At 37.6% G+C, this 20,722-nt stretch overlaps 2 protein-coding genes across 3 annotated transcripts; one reads left to right on the top strand and one right to left on the bottom strand.

Moving 5' to 3' along the window:
* The first annotated feature begins 884 nt into the window (after positions 1-884).
* Positions 885-8,893, top strand: LOC131688254 (serine/threonine-protein kinase Nek8). Its single transcript, XM_058972442.1, has 8 exons — positions 885-1,607; positions 1,661-1,944; positions 2,000-2,268; positions 7,435-7,552; positions 7,615-8,242; positions 8,303-8,431; positions 8,499-8,602; positions 8,663-8,893. The coding sequence occupies exons 1-8, from the start codon at positions 885-887 to the stop codon at positions 8,775-8,777; spliced, it is 2,370 nt and encodes a 789-aa protein (XP_058828425.1). The 3' UTR covers positions 8,778-8,893.
* LOC131694142 (dnaJ homolog subfamily C member 22) lies at positions 8,791-20,620 on the bottom strand. 2 transcript variants are annotated; one of them, XM_058982589.1, is made up of 4 exons: positions 19,984-20,620; positions 9,749-10,319; positions 9,486-9,690; positions 8,791-9,431 (listed from the first exon to the last, which is right to left on the bottom strand). In XM_058982589.1, exons 2-4 carry the CDS (start codon positions 10,311-10,313, stop codon positions 8,951-8,953), a joined length of 1,251 nt encoding a protein of 416 aa, XP_058838572.1. In that variant the 5' UTR covers positions 10,314-10,319; positions 19,984-20,620; the 3' UTR covers positions 8,791-8,950. The 2 variants fall into 2 exon arrangements, with proteins under 2 accessions (XP_058838572.1, XP_058838573.1); XM_058982590.1 differs by lacking the exon at positions 19,984-20,620 and adding an exon at positions 13,051-13,318.
* Between the last annotated feature and the right edge of the window lie 102 nt (positions 20,621-20,722).

The raw sequence follows: 20,722 nt of genomic DNA, 5'->3' as shown, positions 1-20,722 counted from the left end.
AGGGGCTGATAAAATCGGGTTTTCACTGTATTCAGAAGAACAAAATATTTGTTTTGTGGTTCCTACAATCAGTAATATCTTAGCAAATAGTTCATGCGATGTATAAAAAATAATTCCGTTCGAAAACAAATATTTCTGTCATGTTTCGATTTAACATAAAATTCGATTCAACGTACATATTTGGATCGGGAAATGTATATTAAATCGAGGTACCTGTAAAACGGAACAACCTAATTTGGAACGTAAGCAAACTGAAACTGACAACCACAGCAAAAAGTTCATAATGCTCTAATCCAGCATCACACAAGGACAACTGTCCTTGCCGATTTAGAGCCCAGAGTCGTACGAAATACTAGATTATACACTGCTATAGAGAGACTCTCAATACCCCAAATTTTCTAGATCATAGAACAGTTGTCTCCAGTGGGGGTATTAAAAACGTCATATATCACGGCGTCTTGTGTTTTACCATCTTTTGACATCAAGGTGACCTAGGGTTTGGAATTTTGCTATCATTATCCTCCAATCTCAGTTTTTCAAGAAGCAATTTAATCGTAATCATGATACTAAAACTTGAAAATTGTCTGAAGACTATATATTTGATATATATAAAGCAATTATCGCAGATCAAAAATTTCGCCAATTCCAACAACCAGAGTTAAAAGTTTTAGTTCATGTTCATGTTTGCATAAATATTGTTTCATTAAACTTCACTTGTGCATTCTCGTGATATTGTTTTTATTCCCGCCAAAACCCAGTGCATGCGCATTGCATGCTCATAGCTGCAAAACTATGGAAATACAAAGCCCTAAACATTTAGACTTATTACAAATAACATTTTATATTCATCATCCTCAATTGTTGCGATACAAATATTTAATAAAATGCAACCAACGCTGGATAAAACTACAACCATCGCAACAAACCATTCCACCCGGAATCGCTCCCCATCAATCGATTTATCCAGCTTGTCCCGCTTCAAGAACCTCTCACTCTCCGGACTGCGAACGTCGGACGAAAGTTCACTGCAGCAAAACTCCGACAACCCGAAGGACAGTGGCAATGAAAGTGAAAACGAAATCGAACTAGTAGGTTACCGCCGGATCCGGACCGTGGGGCAGGGTTCCTTCGGGATGGCTGTTCTCTACGAACGCTTGCTCGACGGTCAGTTGGTGGTCATGAAACAAATCAACCTGTCGGATTTAACCAAAACCGAACGGGATCTGGCGATGAACGAGGTTGACATTTTCTCCAAACTACATCATCCGAACATCATTGCGTACTTTGGAAGTTTCACTCGAGGTGACTGTCTGTTCATTGAAATGGAGTACGCTGATGGAGGGACACTTTCGCAAGTACTCATCGAGAAGAGCCACGGCGAGCGGCTACCGGAACGGTTTATATTGAATATGCTCGAACAGATCGCGAGTGCCATCAACTATATGCACTCGCAGAATATTTTACATCGAGATTTAAAGACGGCCAATGTGTTTCTGAATAAACGGGGCATCGTCAAGATTGGTGATTTTGGAATTTCAAAGATCATGAGCACGCGGAATCAGGCACAAACTGTTCTAGGGACACCGTACTATTTTAGCCCAGAAATGGTAACAAAGATTGTTTAGTTCATGGTTAGTACATCAATCAATTCTTCTTTCAGTGCGAGGGAAAACAATATGACGAAAAGAGTGATGTGTGGGCTTTGGGGTGTATTTTGGGTGAAATGTGCTGTTTCAAGAAGGCGTTTTCAGCTTCTAATTTGTCTGAGTTAGTTTCCAAGATTATATCGGCAAAATATGCTCCCATCCCTGAAGGTTACTCAGATGCCCTCAAACACTTGTTGAGTCTAATGTTACAGATTGATCCCCATAATAGACCCTCAGCGTCGGAGATTATGCAGTATTGGATTCCTCTAATCTACAGAAATTTAGGAAAGAACGATGGGTGAGTTCCGTTTATCAAAATGCAACAAATTTATGATTAATTCAAATCTTAACAGGTTTAAATATATCTCAAATGATCCAAATGAAGGATTGGCATCCTATGATAAACAATCGGTAGCCAGTACGACGATTGGAACAGCTACTAGAAACTACATGGAAGCCTCAACTGCCACTACAAACAATCTGCCATTGACAGAACGTTCCGTTCTGTATCAACTCAAATCATTCGGATCATCGACGAATTTGAGTCCCTTGCAATTGCCTCCAACGGCTAGGATAAGACAGCTGGCTACAAGCGGAACACACTTCGTTGTGGTGATGTACGGTAAGAATTTGTTTAAGTTAATATGTTACTATGTTTCAATTCCCGAAAGGTTCTACTATATCGATTTTGTTGGCTATTTTCGGAAAATTTAAGACTAGGAGAAACGAAAACAATGAAATTGAAAGATGAATAGGAATTCTAGGGCGAATCAGTTATAAACTTAGAACGAAAAACTAAAACTAACCTCGACAGTGAAACATGATGATGATTTATGTTCTATCAACGACTTGGGTGAAAAGGTTTGAAATGTTCAAGGCAAAAATTGTTGGGTTCGATTTATTCAAAACCCGAACCCGACCCGTACCCGATAATGCCAAACTCGAAAAACCCAAAATTTCTAAAACCCGAACCCGACCCAAACCCGAGAATTTTAAATTTGTAAAAACGCTGACCCGACCCGAATCCAAGAATTTTAAATTAAAAGCACTAAAACCCGACCGGAAAACCACTGGGTTGGGGCCGGATCTGGGTTTCGGATCCAAAAACTCGAACCTAACCTTGGCCATGGCGGAAAGTTTTGCTATGGAAAACAACAAGCTATACGTCGTTGAGCAGGACAATGTTGAAATGAAGATACCCGTTTATATGCACGATGATAAGATTGATGTGCATCTGCACGATCTATCTCCGCGTATCACCGATAAATTCATTACAACCATCATGTTGCAATACGGAGCGGTGAAATCCGGTAATTTTGAAGCATGGAGAAATTTTCAACGCCGTCCATGTCAGGGCCGTCTTAAGAACAGTCGAGGCCCCTGGGCACAACTGAGCTGAGGGGCCCCTATAATTGAACAGGTATAAACTGCTGTAGAGTAGGAATACTAAAAAATGATCCCCAGCATCAGGAAGCCATTTCTGCTACTTAAAGATTTTTTTTAATTTAAGCCAAATCGTTCAACCATGTGAAAGTATTGAAAGGTTTGTTTGAATCAAAATGGAATGATGATTTTGAATGATCTTAAAGATCGTGACCAATCTGACCGAAAGTGGCAAAGGGCCTAACACACTATATGCGGTTGTGGGAGTTCAGGTAGGCTGTGTACAGTAAAATGGACTTATCAAGCGCAGCTATTCCCTCCCCGTATGATATAGTCTATCTTCATAGTTGTAAGACATTGTTTGCGGCCGAAGCGTGTATCCGTCAATAATGAGAAAGAATGGTGTAAGGCGGCTTTAACATCCACTCTGCAATGTCGACGATTCATTCAATAATTATCCTTACGCTATGACAATATAGGAAAAATATTTAGCAATATGCCAATAATACTTGTTAATAGATGACGACTACGTGATTTACAAAAGTTTTATTAATTCGTACAATGTTGTTCTTGATTTCTTACTGTTCCTGATATGATGAAACTGGAAAAGGCCAATTTCCAGTTTTAAAAAAGCCAAATTTTTTTCAATCATAATTTAACTAGATTTACAGATGACAATATTGAATATTGCAACCATAGAAATCAATCGATATTGAGTCGAATATAAGTGCGCGATGCGAGGTTCATTCATTTTAGATAATCGCATTTTTCGTAGCAGGAATGGAATAATTCTTTGAAATCGTGTCTCTTCATGTACAAATTGTTGGTTTGGAGGATTTTGGTTATATAGTCTGGCAGAAGTTTTGTGTTTTCTTTTATAGTGAACGGTTCGGAGAGGTGAAGATAGCAAGCAAGTGCATTATAAGTTAATATTTTCATATTCAATGAATTAGTATCTGAAAGACTGTGCCGGTAGTTAAGTGGCAAGTCTGGGGCCGTACACTAATTACGTAAGGCTTTTTTAGAGCTTTTCAACCTCCCCCTCCCCCCAGATAAGAGTTCGTAAGATTTTGGTGAACTCCCCTTCCCCCTACATAAGATCTTATCATGATTATCGTAATTAAAAAATCGAATTGTTAATTCATCAAATAATAAGATAGCGAAACCGATATGCATAGAATTATTACAAGAAAACTCATGATTAAATTTAACTGTAATCATCTGCAGAATTTTAATTGCATGCCAATCTCGCCTGTAGAAAGAATAACTGTTGTCAGATATTCAGTAACTCCAATTTGGTCCACATGCTCTGCTTTACTTTATTCCAGTTCCTTTGAATCTATTTTCTTGTGATGTAGAATTTAAGAGAGTTTATAACCTCTTCTGGCATGAATTTATTCTGAGTTCCAGCTGTGACGCTTATCGTACGCATAGCCCCGAGTCAACCATCTTCGAATTTTCTTGAATTAAAATACAGTTCACACTCTGGAAATATTCGACATTCAAGATCTTTGACAATCGCATGTTACAATATTTTCCAGATACCTTGCGGGTTTGAATCGAACGTTTGAAAAGAACAAAGTCGGTCTAACAACACGAGGGTATCAACACTTCTTAACTTGTAAGGTATATTGTGACTCCCGACAGAACAATGTACAACCAAGAGCCAAAAAATCACTCATATTGTTTGATATACAAGGATTATATGGTACAAATGAAAATAGTTCCCTTTTCTTATTAAAAAGAATATTTTCCTTATGAATTTAATTTTTTAAACTCATTATGATATTACGTAAGAAAGGACAAACCCTCCCTCCCCCTCAGATAAGAATTTGTAAGATATTTTGAAACTCCCCCTCCCCCCATATGCCCTTACGTAATTAGTGTATGATTCTGATTCATTGTTATGTAAACAAACATTTTCACTTACAGTGATAATACAATACATGCAGTTCCACCTAGCGACAAAAATGCGAGTTAGTAGGTTTTCTCCATGTAAATTGTTCAAAAATCCCATACAAACTTCAGGCACGTTGATCCGGTATTGCTTCAAATTTGATGCAAGTACTCTTGGTGGGACTAGGAATCGAATCAGGTGTGGGCCGATTGCGTTGTCAAAAATTCATTATTTTTCTGGGCAGTCTACTGCAATATTTTACAAAATGTAAACCCAAACATAAATGAATAAAAATTTAAGTTAAAAAAATTTATTTCAATACCAGTCATGTAAAACAGTCGAAATAGGAAAGACATCGAATGCTGCCGTGAGGCATAAATCCTCGACTACCTACGAGATACGTTCTATTTGAACCAGTATATTCTGATTTCTAATTCTGACAGACTAAATATTTTTGTAAGACGGGTTGTCGCACAAAAATAGTATAATTTTTTCTGTTCCATACTACGACGGCATAGTGGAAAATGCCTAATATGGCCACGAAAGTATCGTGAGACCTCAAGGTGTCCAAGAGTCATTTTTAGAGGTTTTTATGTAGATTTGTCCATTCACAATCCCTGATGTGATGAAAAAATGAAAATTTTCCACATGTGCGGATCGCTTGCCAAACAAGGATTGTGAACCGAATTTCGATATCTTCTTCTTCCACTTTCTGTACAGCTTGCTTGTGCAAATATTGCCACATTGTTGGTTGTCGCTCCTGCTTGGTGCCTTTCGAACCTTCAATGCGTGTTATAGAAAACATTTTATTGTTTTTGCTCGAAATGAATTGAAACTTGAATCGAAATGTGGGATTGACGTTCGAATTGGTCCAATACCATCCTGATTATGTTGTGCCTTGTTTCCTACTGCTACAATCACTTCGCTTGATTTTCTGATACTCTTTAACCCTCCGGAAGTCGCGCGACTTTGGCCTACCGAACGAGTAGCCGCCGGTGCCCTCAGACGATTTCGCTAGGTTTTCAGAGCAGCGTGCAGTCAGTGCACTAGCGCGACTGCCAGAAGGTTAAGCGTCACATGGGATAAGGTGCAATGTGTGAATACGAACAACTGATCCATTGCTACCTACACAATAGGGTGGCACTATTTTTTGGAACAAAGTTTTCAGAATGATTCTATATTCATCCAAAGTTTGAGGCCCCTAAAAGCCCGAGGCCCCTGGCACTGGCCCAGTGTGCCTATGCGTAAAGACGGTACTGGTCCATGTTGTAAGAATGCGACAGATGAAACCTATTCCTTGTAACCTGAACTTTCAATACGGAACAGAAGGCGTCACCAAATCTCAAATCCCGCTGTGCACATATGAAGGACAGACCCCTGCTTGCCAGTTCTGTAACAAGAAGACGCACTACTGTAAACCATGCACAAAACCTCTAACTAAACAACATTAACTGCAAGCAAACACAACGTACAGCCCTCATCAACAGCAACTTAATCACAAACAAGCGGGGTTGTTGCTCAGGCACCAACGAATGCTGGAACAACAGAACCTACGCGCAGCGCGTCCAAGCATTGTGATACGACTGCTACTTCCAAAGTGCGCATGTGTGCGAGATGAACTACTTCCAAAGAAACTGAAAGTACCACCGACCATAAAGTAAATATCAAAAAATACGGACACGATCGTGACCCGTAGGACGAATCAAAATCCAAACCAGTTAATCATGTACGCATCAATAGTGAGGGTAGCGTGGATGAAAACGATAAACCGAGAAAAAGCGAACTAAGTGACTCCCAAGCAACAGCAGGCGACGCAGCTAATGGATCTTCAACAAGACAGAACTTTAAACGAAATAACAAATCGCGTAAACAAGATCCGATAATTATATTCGACTTAAAAGATCCACGGCTCAGTTAAGCTAGTACACTAAGGACCGATTTCTTCACCCTCGCTTAACTTTTATACTAGGTTCACCAGTACGTTTAAACCTAGCTTAAGCGTTAAGCAAGGGGGAAGAAATCGGCCCTAAGTCGTATCAAATAAGCAAAAAAAAAGTTTCATGCTGCAGCATTAGCTTTTTTTGTATCTCGTCGATTACTTTGAAAGTAATTAGACGTTATATTGAAAAAATACTCGAAAAGTATTTTAAATTTACGTTGAAACGGCCAGGCTTACGTCAATAGCATCTTCAAAATATATATTGCAAATGCCAAGCCCTTTAATTTGGTGCTGTGTTATCAGTGATTAATCCCCTTTAAAGTGGTATTTTTAAATGAATTTTTAAACAGATATAATGAGTCAACTTCTTCAGCAATGCCGTGGAGATTTCTTTTGCAAACAACTTTGCAGAAGACACCAAATCTTGTCTATGTCTTCGATCTTATTGTTTCATATGTGTGTATCAGAAAAACTGTTCGCAAAAACAAGCTCTGCGACGTTGATTAATTTGTTTACAATTGTTTATCCTACATTAAAGTTCTTTTTCAATAATTACTCCAAAATTTCAGATGGATCTGTCTATACCTGGGGCGAAGGTAACAAAGGTCAACTCGGTCATAATGCACTGGAAACATGGCGCCATTATCCTACTAAAGTCGAGGCAATACGGAACTATAACATCGTTGGGTTTGTACATTTTTACCAAAACTTGTGAACGGGATGAACAATCTGAAATACCACAATTTCAGAGCTGCCACCGGAGCTGGTTTCACTGTATTCTACACAAGTCTAGGGGTGGTCCTAAGCTGCGGTGATAACAGTGAGGGGTGTTTAGGACATGGCGATAGAAATTCACTGCTAGTGCCTAAAATAGTTCAAAGTTTGAACAATATCACGATAGTACAAATCGCTTGTGGAGAGCACCACGTGGTGGCACTTTCGAACGAAGGAGATTTGTACACCTGGGGTTCAAGTGCTGAAGGAGCACTAGGTCATGGAAAGCAGGCGGTGACCAGTACCGAACCCAGAAGATTGATAATTTCACGCATGATTCCCGATATCAATGCAATACACTGTGGGCCAGATTGTACCGTAGTTTTGACCGAAAGTGGGTTGTGTTACTGCTGTGGCAGTAATAGTTTCAACAAACTTGGGTTTGGCTTGAAAGTGACGCAATTGTTCGGCTTACAGAAATTAGCGTATATTAGGCATAGAATTGTAGGCGTAAGTATTTCACAATCGTGGGTAGCTTTTTTGATCGAGGGTGGATACGTCGTGACATCCGGGGACAACTCCAATGGCCAGCGTGGGCTTGGTCACACAAACCAACATGTGGAACCTTCTGTACTGAAAAGTATGACCTCGCGTTTTATCACGGTCAGTTCGTGGGATTCATGGCGAGTTTATATGATTTTATACTTTTTTATTATTATTCAGAGCATCAAATGCTTTCCTACATATGCCGTTGCAACTACAGACGACAACTGCGTGGTGTTCTGGGGCACGAGACTAGGAATCCCTGAAACAGATATCAACGTATCGTCTAATCCAAACTCAAGCAATAGGGTAAACTGTTGAACTTCAGATCACAGTAACAGCCATATGAATTTATGTTCATTGCTTTTGTTTGCAGGTAACGGAAAACACCTCTATCGGTAACAGTACAGCTGCCTTCACTAATTTTCTGACGTCAGTGCATAGATACGAGTCGATATTGGACCCAATCGATATATTGGCGTATGACCACAGATCATTACGATTGAAATAAAACATTAAATAAGTTGACTTTAATTTTAGGTTGCATTCGTCGAAGGAACAACAAGCGAAGGGAAGCTTCGTCAAATTAGCTTGTATACAGCCACTTCTACATAGCGTTTTAATCGTTGTCGACACAACATGTTCACTGGTTTGAGTAAAAATCAGAGTAAAATTATTTTTAAAGTATATTTCCATAAAATGAAACAGGAAGAACTGCTTTATTCCAATACAACTCATTTAATAAATATTTACAGCTCAACTCGAAATCAAGTCAGTTCATAGGGTTAAAGCTTACATCTGGAAGCACTTTCCACCGCCAAAATTCCACTAAAGATCCTCATTGGACTTCTTATTTCGCTGTCGTCTTTTGGATTTGATCTTACTAAGTACTTCATAAGCCTGCTGAATTTCCATGAACTTCTCCTGAGCTGCTCGACGCAACGATTCATCTTTCACTTTATCCGGGTGATTCTCACGTGACAACTTCCTCCAAACAGAGGTGATCTCTGTTTGGGAAGCTGTTGGACTTACTCCTAAAACCTTGTATGCATTCTGCTCCCCATCGGCATCCATCGAATCTATGATCTGCTTCCATACCTCGGCCCATCCGTTATGTTTAGCAAATTGGATCGTGTCGGATATGGTTTGCTTCAGGTCGGTCCACCACGGGGATTTGATAAAATTGTGGATTGCCTCGTGCACTGGCACCTCATCGCCATCTGAATCAGTAATCGTTCCATTAAAATAGAAGAAACATCCCCACAACGATAGATACAGCAGGACACAGGGTACGATGATCGCTGCACGTCTGTGAATAAAACCTCTTAGTAAAAGCTCTAAATCGTATCGTTCCTATACCTACTTCAAAGGTTTCTCGCGCTTCGGAACGTCCAGATTCCACTCCTTAGAAAAGTGGTCGAAAGCAAACGCCGAAGCAAATGCCATCAGTGTAAACCAGTAAGCCTCGTCCATCACAAAGTATCGCAGCGGGTACGAAATGTAAGCTCCAACTAGACTGTGCCAGAACACCCCCTTCTCGCGACCAGTATTACCAACCGTCCACACACCTGCAAATACAAAACCATTTATCGCCTCTACCAAAACAAACTTTTGAGAAACGCTTACCGATCGCTACGCCTAGCGGAATACACCAATGCAAGAAACTCCAATCAACCCCGGCAAACACTTCCTGCGGTATCGAAATCATAATCACCTGACCGAACAGAAACCCAACCATGATGGCCATCAGGAATCGAGACGTTGAAAACGGTGGCTTCTTGTGCACACGTATCTTCTCCCGAAACTCCTCGACAAACCTTGGATCTTCGTTACAATCCCGTACCATCGCCGGAATTTGGTAGATCTCGGACAGCCATCCTACGCCAAAGTATCCTCCCAGTGTACACCACCACACGAAAGCTCGACGATCCTGGTGCAGGTATAGGTGGTGCAGCCCGAAGAACCCACCAAACAGCCACAGCACGTATGCCACTACAACGGATTTCTGCTCCGGACGTTGAACCCCTCCGACGAACTGAGGTGGAGGTGAACCGAACAATTGGTTTAGCTTTTCCTCCCTACTTTTGCGCTTCGGTGGGGTCTTCTCTTTGGCTGGTTTCTGACCATTCTGTTTGCCAGGGGATGTCCTCCGGGGTGCGGTAGATGTAGATGGGGATATTTTTTCGCCCATTGTTCACTAAAAATAAATAAGATAGATGGTATGGGTAATGCATTTACAGCTGTTAATATTGTCTGGAAGGGAATAACCGGTATCACATCACTATGCGCTGTGTCTAAACTGTTTGAACTTGTAATCGTAGAGCATTTTTTACACATTACAAAACTACCTGAGCAATGACCAACGCCGTTTCATGCCCGAATACTCGTCTACTATAAATTTACTATGTCTTTTGTCATGCATAACTGAGGGCATGGTAAAACAAAATCAAATGGATGTTATGTACACTGATGATGTTGCAACGTTGCTGAGACTAGGACCACATGATTTGTTCCTAAATGGGACCAACTGTTATATTAAAGATCAGTGTACATTATTCCGGAATGAAAATTTAGCGAGAATTTTACGTTTAGCTTAACCTAGATAGAATGCCCGTAATTACAATACGTGATTGACTGAATGAGTTAAAATACACAATGAACCAAAATACTTAACACTTGAACATACCCAACACTTTCATAAAATGGTCAATAATGACACCGTCCACGACCAATGCTGTTTTACTGGGGAAGGCAAGGAATGTTAGTTTGACACTCGCTGTTGATAGAGACCGAGACTACCTATGCATCTCCACGAGCATCACGGGAAAGAAATTGTGTTAGTTGTAAAGGGAAAAGATCAGGAGGTATGTCTTGGTAGACAATATGATCTTAGCAATGTGTACGAAAGTCGTTCGCGATCAATTTCCGGCAATTTTAAACGAGCAACTTGAGCTCCGGACAGCCGGCCATCGGGAGTGTTGTTTCTTATTTACACTTCAATGATCATTTCAAGTTTTTTTTAAATTTCGTTAAGCTTGAGCTTGAACTTCACGTTAAATAGCGAGAAAATGTCTTGAAACACACTAAATTGATATTTTTTAAATATTTTTCACAGAGGGAAAACTAACAAAGAAAAAGAAGGAAATAGTCTCGAAAAATGTATCAAGAGTAGTAAACTAAGTGAAGCTACAACAGAAAACTCGATTTTATTTGTGAAGAGAATATGAAATAAGTTTGAGCGGCCCAAAATGAGCATTAATTGTACTGAAAGCTTTACTTTGTAAGTTCAAATACATTAACAGTTTCATGCATCGTTTGTTCCCCTTCCCTGTCAGCATACGACACACGAATCTTCACTAATGCAGCCAAGGATGCAAAATGCCCACCTTTTCTGCGGCTGTAATTTTTCTGCCTACATTCTCATTTCTCTTTCGACGCTGCTGTCGTTCGCTAGTGCAGGACGCCCAGCGCTGTACGGCAGTCTATAAGCAAAGCAGTAACATGACAAAAAATACTGTCCCCAGTACAGCCACCAGACGCGAGCGGTACAGCTTCTCTTTCCTTATTTTACACTTTTTAATATGTTTAATCTATTCAATATTTTTAATCACAAACGACGACAACGAATGCGGTTCGTTTACGCCACGACCGGCATCAACGCTTTCGTGTGCGGGCCTCCCTTTGACTACGCAGAGAAAAGTGTACAAAGCGAGAGAACAAACTTTACTACGCCACACTCTCACCGAGCAGTCCTAGCACAGCAGCAAAACAAAAATGTATTCTACTACTGTACGGCAAAATGTACTCGGTATGGCTACCGTTCTGGCAAGAGCTGTAGTGATGCGTCACTGTAGCGGGCTGTACGGCTTGTGCAAATGTAAATATACCGAAAAATAGTTTATCATTACCTTTGGCATCCCTGAATGTAGCTCCCGCCCGAAGCGAAACTGAGTCAGGCTACAACCCCAACAGCTGTCAAATTGTATGAACTGACAGCGGTTGCGGCTAGAAGTCGACCCAGCCCAGGGTCCAAGCAAAAACGGCTTTAGGTAGGTCGTACCCCGGTTGGTACCGCGGGAAGGTATGGGATTAGACGTTCTGTATCAGAGGTGAATGGCGCCATAGTTTGGCCTCATGTTGCACAAGAATACAGTTTTGCCAACCATATTTCTTGCGGGGGTCACCCTTGACTACGGGTCTGCTCAGGAACACAAATGGTGTCTCCGTTTTTTGAAACTACACACCAAAAAAATATGAATTTTATCGTTGACGTAATTGCAAGCATGATACAATTTAACAAACCGTAATTCACGAAATGACGAAATATAACCGTGCTCCGTTCAGTTTTACATGGAACATATACATTACATGCGCAATGACATAAAATTACACTTACTGCCAACAACCGTTATATGTGGAGTAAAGTTACGTGATTTACAAAATTCAACGTCATGTAAAATTAAAATCAAACTTAAAAGTAAGTAATTTTTGATGCTCGTATATGCCAGGGTCAGAAGACGTAAATTTATACGATTTTTTCTAGGTGTATAGCCAAAGATAAACTCAAGATAGAATGGTCATGACTATTCCATGTACCACTCAAATGTGACCCCTCGATGATTCTGGTTCACTGTCGAATTGACAGCGCGATATTTCAATAATCAGCGTCTTTTGAAGCGTCGTAGACATGACAACTGCCAATTGTTAGCATATAAAGATTACACAAAATGTATCTCGATTCACAATAATTTTCTATGCGTGAAAATTTTCATGTATAGAATTACTGCCTAGAATTTCGTCTACGTAATAAAGAAAACCGAAAAACTATTTTAATCAGCGTCGTTAATAAACGGTTGAATCATTTGATGAACTACTGTCTCCATTTCGCGGTTCAATTTACGAGATCTTATATCAAATTGAGTACTTACGTTTGTAAAACAACATTACGGATATGTTTCCTTACACAATAGATTTGCCCAGATATTTCACCACAGTTGAGTAAACTTTCAAACGCGTACACGTTCTGAAAGAAATCAGTTTTGAGAACATGAATATTCGGTCGAATACCGGGAATGTTTATTGTTTATGCATGGTTTGCTAGTATCCATGGCGTTTCTATGTAGATGTAAAGGCGTTCGAATCCAAGGGGCAAGCAAAAGCACACTATTAATTGGTTCACCGGTTCACAGTGCATGAACCATACATCATAGCTGTTTTATAAGGGACATAGTAATCTTGAGTTTATCTTTGGTATAGCGTCAATCCGACGCTAGATTAGTCCTGTCATTAACTTAGTGTCGGATTCTGATGAGACGAAGTCAAAACGAAAATTCCATATCTAATTTGGGTATTTAAAGTTTTTACGAAAATTAAACAACTTGGCCGTATTGTCTTTCGTAAAGTTATCGTAGTTTGCGGGTAGTTTTTTTACTGATCGCTTATATAAACAATATAAAAAATAAGAAACACTACTTTAAATCCATTGTATAACGTGTTGGGTTACTTCAGATTTTCTAATTATCTTGCGGCTCCAAATCAGTAACAAAAATTTAAAATCTTTTTAGACCTACTAAAACAAAAAGATTAGATTCACAACCTTTTGAAAAACACTGAATCTGCTTTAGCATAACTCAATTTCCTTGCCTACCGTCAACTATAACCTATATTCGAAATATACAGGGTGTTTGGTTCATGAGTAAGAATCTCTCGGGGGGTGATTTACTGTCATATTTGGAGCAAAAACTTGTTCTACACATACCATCAAATCTCAACCGCTACAGAGTTATTGAACTTTTTGTGTAAAAAACTTAAAACACCTCTAACTCAAAAAGTATACCTCGTATTTTAAATCTTTTAGTGCCATTGGAAAGGTGAGAAAATTTTCTATTGAATAATGTCCTCATATCTTTCAGATAATAGTTCTAATTACCTTTTAGTTGTAAAGTAGTTAAAAGTTAGTGTTTTTGATGAGGTTTTTGGTAATTTTCTCAAAATAATGAATTAAGATTATGGCAATATCTATTATCCAAAAGTTGAGTTTGAGGACGATTCATAATTTTTTCTTCAACATAATATTCCTATCTCTTCTCGTTTCCTTGTAATTTGACTTCTAAACTTTTCCTGTAATTGACTTGCAAGTTCTTAAAAGACTCTAATCTAAAAAATATGCTTTATATCGCTATTACCAGGACTTCATTGGAAAGCTGAGAAAATTTCCTTTCGATGTATGAACAGATATCTTTTAGTTAAGTGTACTACATGACTTTTTACTAGTAAAATAACTCAAAATTTGCGTTTTTTGGTGATATTTGTTATTATTCTAATTATTATTCAACTAAATTTATAGTCACTATTGTTCATTTGGTGCCCCTTAATATTATCTACAACTTGTTATTTGACACTTTAGCCCTATCGCTTTTCATTTCGCTGCAATTTAATAGTTAACACAGGATGGCCTCATCACAAATGCAGTGGTTTCGAAATCGTTGTTTTTGTATATGAAACGAGAGGATAAAAATGATTTTGCTTCGAAACTAAAAGAGATAATTGAATGAAGTCAAAGGAAGAATTGTAGAACTTGCTGAGATGCATTAATTCCATGATAATAATGGTGAAGTTTATTATTTACTATTTTAAGAAAATAACGAAAATGCTAATAATAACACTAACTTTAAACTAATTCACTTCTAAAAGAATACTAAATTCACTTAACTGAAATGTATTAATACATTTTTCTCTGCAAAGTTTTCCTGGCTTTCGAATAAAAATAAGAAAAGGTACAATAAGTGCCATACTTTTTCAATAAGAGCTAGTATTAGTGAATATGAGATAAAATATCCAAGTTCAATAACCCAAACCCATGAAAACTAAGATAAGATAAGTGTATCATGTCAAAGAACAAATTATACAACTTTTCAAGACTAACAATTTGAATTATTAATATAGTGATGATAACTATTAAGATTTTCGCGAAGTGAAAGAAAAATCGATTAAAATTGTTAAATTTCAAATAAATTACTGTGAAAAGATTACTTAACCTAATTAGCTGAAACATTTGAGGACATTTTTCAGTGGAAAATTTTCTCACCTATCCAATGGATCTAAAATATTTGAAATACAAAGTATATTTTTTGAGTTAGAGATATTTTAAGACAACTAAGTGTTTAACACAAAAAGTTCAATAACTTAGAAACGGTTGAGATTTCATGGTATGTGTAGAACGATTTTTTCTCCAAATACGACAGTCAATCCTCCCTCGAGAGGTTCTTAACCATGAACCAAACACCCTGTATGTCTGTAACATGTCTGTCAATAGGCTTATTACCCTACGTGCCTACAAACCGTCGAAAACATATTGGCAAGACACTAGATAAGGCCATCATTTTCATTTCCGATGGGTGGCATACACACACGAAAAGCCGATTTTAAATCATCTGACCGAAGCTCGTTCGTGATTGGTTCCCGCTAATTTCATGCATCGAGCCGCAAATCTTGAACAGAAAGAATAATGATTTCAATTGGATTCGGCAAGCCAACCAATCTTGTCAGATGTTCGGAGACTGTCTGTCAACACCGGGAGAGACGGTGATTATTAGGATTCGTCTCCGTGGATTAGTTTGTGCAGCTCCGTGATAGTAACCAGGGCCATTTCGAACAAAATACTCCCATCCGGAGTATATCTTCTTTGGCAAACAAATTACCCCGTAACAGTTCTATCAAACCACTCAAAGCAATTAAATTTGAAAATCTTTTTCTTCGCTAACTATTGTTTTTATTTTCGATGAGTGGAAAGAAGCATACATATGGGAAAAAACCCTTCACTTCACCAAATATTATCGTTTTGATTCGCCTTGAACTGAATGAACAAATGTCTGCGCTGTCTGATTGGAAAACAAAGTTTTAACTAATTCCGTAGAATGTACAATTATTGAAAATAACGGAAATAATAGTTTTGGTGAAAGAATTTATTATCTATCTATCGATCAACGGACCACGCGACAAAACTAGTTTTCGTTCGAAGCTCACCTCTTTGACGATGAAAGTGGCATCATTCGTATGTTACACTCGTGCTACACTACACATACGCTCGATATGCCTGGAAGCGGTAAAAAGGAAGGTTTAAGGGAAAACCAAAATCTCGCTCGTTTCGTGTCGGTCTCCAGTTGCCTGTCGGTCGAATCCACCGGCTGTTGAGAAAGGCCTACTATGCCGAGTGTGTCGGTGCCGGAGAATCCGTCTAGTTGGCGGCCGTAATGGAATATCTCTCCGCCAAAATATTGGAGCTGACAGAAAGCGCAGCTTTTTGGAAACAAAAAGACCTGAGTTATCCCCCTCAGCTGCAGCTGGCTATTCGAAATTGCGAAGAGCTACACAATATGTCAAAGACATTACCCATCCAGCCTTTATTAATTATTTTTCTCTACAAACATAAGATTTGGGCGTATAAGCAAACTGTCAAAATTTACTTTGAGTGGGTATTCCAGTCAAACCATTACTCATCAATCACAGATGTAGGTAGTAAACAAAAGAGAAGTTTTCTCTTTCATTATCTGTTGTAAACTATGTTCGACCAGGAATGGGTTGTCCGGAATTTCCTTTCATAGAGAATTTTGACAGTTTTTCGCCGTAATCATATGTTTGTCGAGAATTATAAATATTTAAAAGACACACTGCTCCGTTAAGCTCAGTGAGCCATGCCAAATAAATTAATTATAAAAAAACAAGTTTACAGGTTCGTTTTGAACTGACACAGATTTTGCCTATTAAGCAAACATGTTTTTATTTTAAGAAATTTTGCGTGAAATTTTGTTGGAATATTTTTCCATAATTTATTTGCATCAACTAAATTTGATTGAGGTATTTTATATAAAACATTGTGGAAACAGCAATAACCATAATATTTGTTATTCTAACATTCTTTGTGGAAAAAATACTAATATGAATTTTTATCCAGCTCACCTCTTCGTTCCCATGTTCTTCATAAACAACATTTTTAAACAGTTATAAATTTTGGACATTTACAAATATGATCACAATAACTTAAGTCATTGCAATTAGTCTGATTGTACCCACTGATGCAGTGCTGACAGATACAGTTGTAGTTAACGGTGAAAAATAATGTTTTTTGCATCTTTGTTGTCCAAATTTGTTTATGTGTCTTTATTGAAAAGAAAACCTATAAAAGCTATCAAATAAATTATAGAATTGTACTGAGCATCGAAATAGACAGCTTCTAGTACTTTTTTAAGAAAACATACATTCTTCAAATATGTTGAAGTTACGCTAATAGTATAGCCTTGAAAGCCAATGGTTTAGTACTTATAAATATGAAGAAAGGAAAGAAACTCGTTTACTAATTAAAAGCAACAATAATTTGATATATGTTATAACAGATCTAGTACAACAGAAAAGGAAGAAAGGACTACTTTTCTTACCTCTTCCGCAATGCACAGTGGTCCAGAATGCAAATTTAGCGGGAATTTTGAGATTTTACTAAAACTAAACAACTTAACCTTATTAAGTCTTTGGAGAAGTTTTCGTAGTTTATGAGCCCTCTATTTTTGTTAAAACAACAGTTATGGTGGTTCTAATTTTACCAAGATCAAAAAATTAACTTAACTAGCTAGAGCTAAACGACCTTCAGCGAAGTTGTATAACGACAAAAATTTGGAAAAGTTTGCTGAAGACATGTAAGCTCTATCTGTCATACTTTTTATTTTACAACAAATTTAAAGTCGGAGCTTAGGGTGTTTCTTCGAAATACAGTTTCATTCCAATAACTTTTGCTGTATTCATTTAAAACTGAAGTAGTCTTCGGACAACTTTAAGATTGTTTCAAGGCGAATAATTTGTTTCATGGCACCGTATATCTAGCTATTTCCGTTGAAAAGTTATGAGCACTTTTTCGCCAAAAATGGGGTTGTTTGGAATAACTTTATCACTCATTTGGGGTAAATAAAAGATAATTCTTTTTGAACTATTAATGAGGTCATGATTAGAGTTATAATTGAGCAAAAAATAGCGAATACGATATTTTTTTAAATTTCATAAAATTGATTTAAAAAAATATATTTTTGAAAGATTAAGTGCTTATATCTTTTGGACAATAAAAGCTAGAGTTTTGATGTATTAGAAAAAAAGGTTCGTCTTCAAAAACTGAAAAACATCTGAAGGATAGGTTGGAAAAACATGAAAACTGAAAAAGTTATATTAAAAATTTGGTTTTTCATGAATTGACTCTTTGTAGTATGTTTAAATTACTTTCACGGTGAACAAAATAGTAGTTTCGTTTTCATGATAAAATATTGCACTTTACAATACTTTTCTATTATTTTAAATAGTGGGTAGGGTGGTTCAAATTTTTTTAAAATCAGAAAATTAACTTTTTAATGGTTCGAGATAGTTTCACTGTCTTCCACAAAATTGAAGAAAATTTAATTTAAAAAACTTTGTCAAAGACGCTGAAACTCTATGTCGTGTACTTTTCATTTTACAATAATTTACCAAAAAAATTTAGGGTGTTTCTTAAAAAAACTGTTTTCTTTGTATAACTTTTGCAGTTTTGATTTTTCATTAAGTTCACTTTAGAAATACTTTCAGATATTTTGAAGGAGAAGAATTTGTCTTAATATATTGAACATCTAGCTTCGCTTGTTAGAAAATTATATATACTTTTTACTAAAAATAAACTACTTTTTGAATAAATATTGCAAGATATAAAACAATCGTATTTGCCATTTTTTGGTGATCTATACTACAAAGCATGCTATTTCATATGAAAGCATCATTATTTAATGTTCAGTGCCCGAATCGAAGATATTTCTATTTGAAAAAGTTATATTTTTTATATAAAAGTTCTTATAACTTTAAAACGAAAAAAGCTAAGTAGTTGGTGTTTTAAAGCAAATTATGCGCCCTAAAATAATCTTCAAGTTGTCCAAAGGGTACTTTAACGTAAAATAAAAACGTCAAAAGTTAGAAAAAAACGTTTTTAAAGAACACCCTAAAGCTTATATTTTAATTTCTCGTACAATGGAAAATATATAAGCTAGAGCTTGTATGTCTTCAGCAAATTTGTCTAAAATATGTTGCTCTACAACTTCATCGAAGACAATAAAGCTCTATCTCAAATCGTTAAAAAGTTCTATTTTAAATATTGCTAAATTTGGAACCCCCTAGCATCGGTTTAAACAAAAAGAAGGGCCTAGCAGTCATTTAATTTTAGCAAAAAGTTAAAATTCCTGCTAAATTCGCATTCTCTGTGCAAGGGAAGCGGGAGCTATAGTAATATCAAGCACACCTAGTGGACTCCAGCGCCTATGAATGCATGGAAAGGTCCAAATTACGTGCCAAGCAAATATGTAGGTATAAATAAATGTGTTAAAATCTAGTTTTAAATAGTCAAACATTGACAACGAAAAACGATGAAATACTTGCGGTTAAAAATGCATTAATTAACAAAAACACAACGGCTCTTTTACACTCAATGCACCAATGCATCTTGGCATAAAACGTTCTTCAAACACCTGGAGTACCGCAAGTCACAACTTACGACGTTGTCACACATGCATCGTCGCAACTTTCACTTATGTCTCGAAACTGTGTCAGCGTGGTGCCCCATATCCCTATGGCGTACTTGTTCAATTGATTGATGATTTTCATCGAAATCTTTTCAGTCACCAGCTAGCTTAGATAAACCGACTTATAAAGTTTCAACGCAAAACAATCCATTCCACCATTTTAGGTACCAAGACATTCTTTCTACCCGAGTGATTCAATAAATTGCAGAAGGAATTGCAAGGCAAAAGCGAAGGAATACCGTTAGGTTCACTTTTTCATTCATAACATTATTTGCGACTTACCTGCTTTTTCTGAGTGAACTAGCGATGGCGATATTAAAACTTTCGTTACAGAAGAATTCGTTCTACTTATTTTTTTAATCGCAAATCATCCGAATATCAAAGTCGATGCCAATTTTCTCCAACGAACCTTTCCTCGATAAGAAAGTAGTTCAAACGATCCTACACGCTTCGTTTTCTGACTGGTACTGATCTTCAGCAATGTCAATGCCAGAGAGCGACGGAGAGCATCCGAGCCAACTCTCCGATTGAGTGTGCGTGAGACGGCGGTGATCGAGCAATGATCGCTCGCGAATCCCGACAGCCAACCGCCGGAGACTACGTCATGTTTTATGTTTCTCAGCCACCAGTACAAAACAATCGAATTAAAAACATAAAATCTACGCTCTTGCAGGTACTGAACTTCACCGGTTTTATTTTGGTTTGTTCCTTCGTGTACGCGGCTGAAAATATAAAGATACGGGTGGAAGAAGTGAAATGTCAGAAGACCCGTTGTTATAGTGCAGTTCGTTGTGAATGTAATTCAGGCGGGTTTCGTGCTTACTGAAGAATCGAAGTCTCTATATCAAACGCTCGTTCGTCTTTTGTTTTACTAATGCTGGTTTCGTTTTTGGTTTTGTGTTAGGGTAGGTTCGCTTGAAGCAATCAGTTTTTAATACTTTCGAGCGAACCTATTCTGACTCGGATCATCCAAAATCGAAATCAATATAAAATTTATGTCCAACTACATAGAATGACTACA

This window comes from Topomyia yanbarensis, chromosome 3 (genome assembly GCF_030247195.1).
Source record: "Topomyia yanbarensis strain Yona2022 chromosome 3, ASM3024719v1, whole genome shotgun sequence".
Lineage (NCBI taxonomy): Eukaryota > Metazoa > Arthropoda > Insecta > Diptera > Culicidae > Topomyia > Topomyia yanbarensis.
The sequence above is the reverse complement of the archived record's forward strand: the minus strand, read 5'-3'. Positions and strand labels throughout refer to the sequence as shown.

Excerpts from the sequence above, each read along its gene's own strand:
- LOC131694142 (XM_058982589.1), bottom strand. The coding sequence starts at position 10,313 with ATGGGCGAAAAAATATCCCCATCTACATCTACCGCACCCCGGAGGACA. Across the intron at positions 9,691-9,748 it reads TCCGCTAGGCGTAGCGATCG|GTGTGTGGACGGTTGGTAAT; the intron begins GTAAGCGTTTCT and ends TTGTATTTGCAG. Across the intron at positions 9,432-9,485 it reads AAGCGCGAGAAACCTTTGAA|ACGTGCAGCGATCATCGTAC; the intron begins GTAGGTATAGGA and ends TTTTATTCACAG.
- LOC131688254 (XM_058972442.1), top strand. The coding sequence starts at position 885 with ATGCAACCAACGCTGGATAAAACTACAACCATCGCAACAAACCATTCC. Across the intron at positions 2,269-7,434 it reads CTTCGTTGTGGTGATGTACG|ATGGATCTGTCTATACCTGG; the intron begins GTAAGAATTTGT and ends CCAAAATTTCAG. Across the intron at positions 8,603-8,662 it reads GACCCAATCGATATATTGGC|GTTGCATTCGTCGAAGGAAC; the intron begins GTATGACCACAG and ends CTTTAATTTTAG.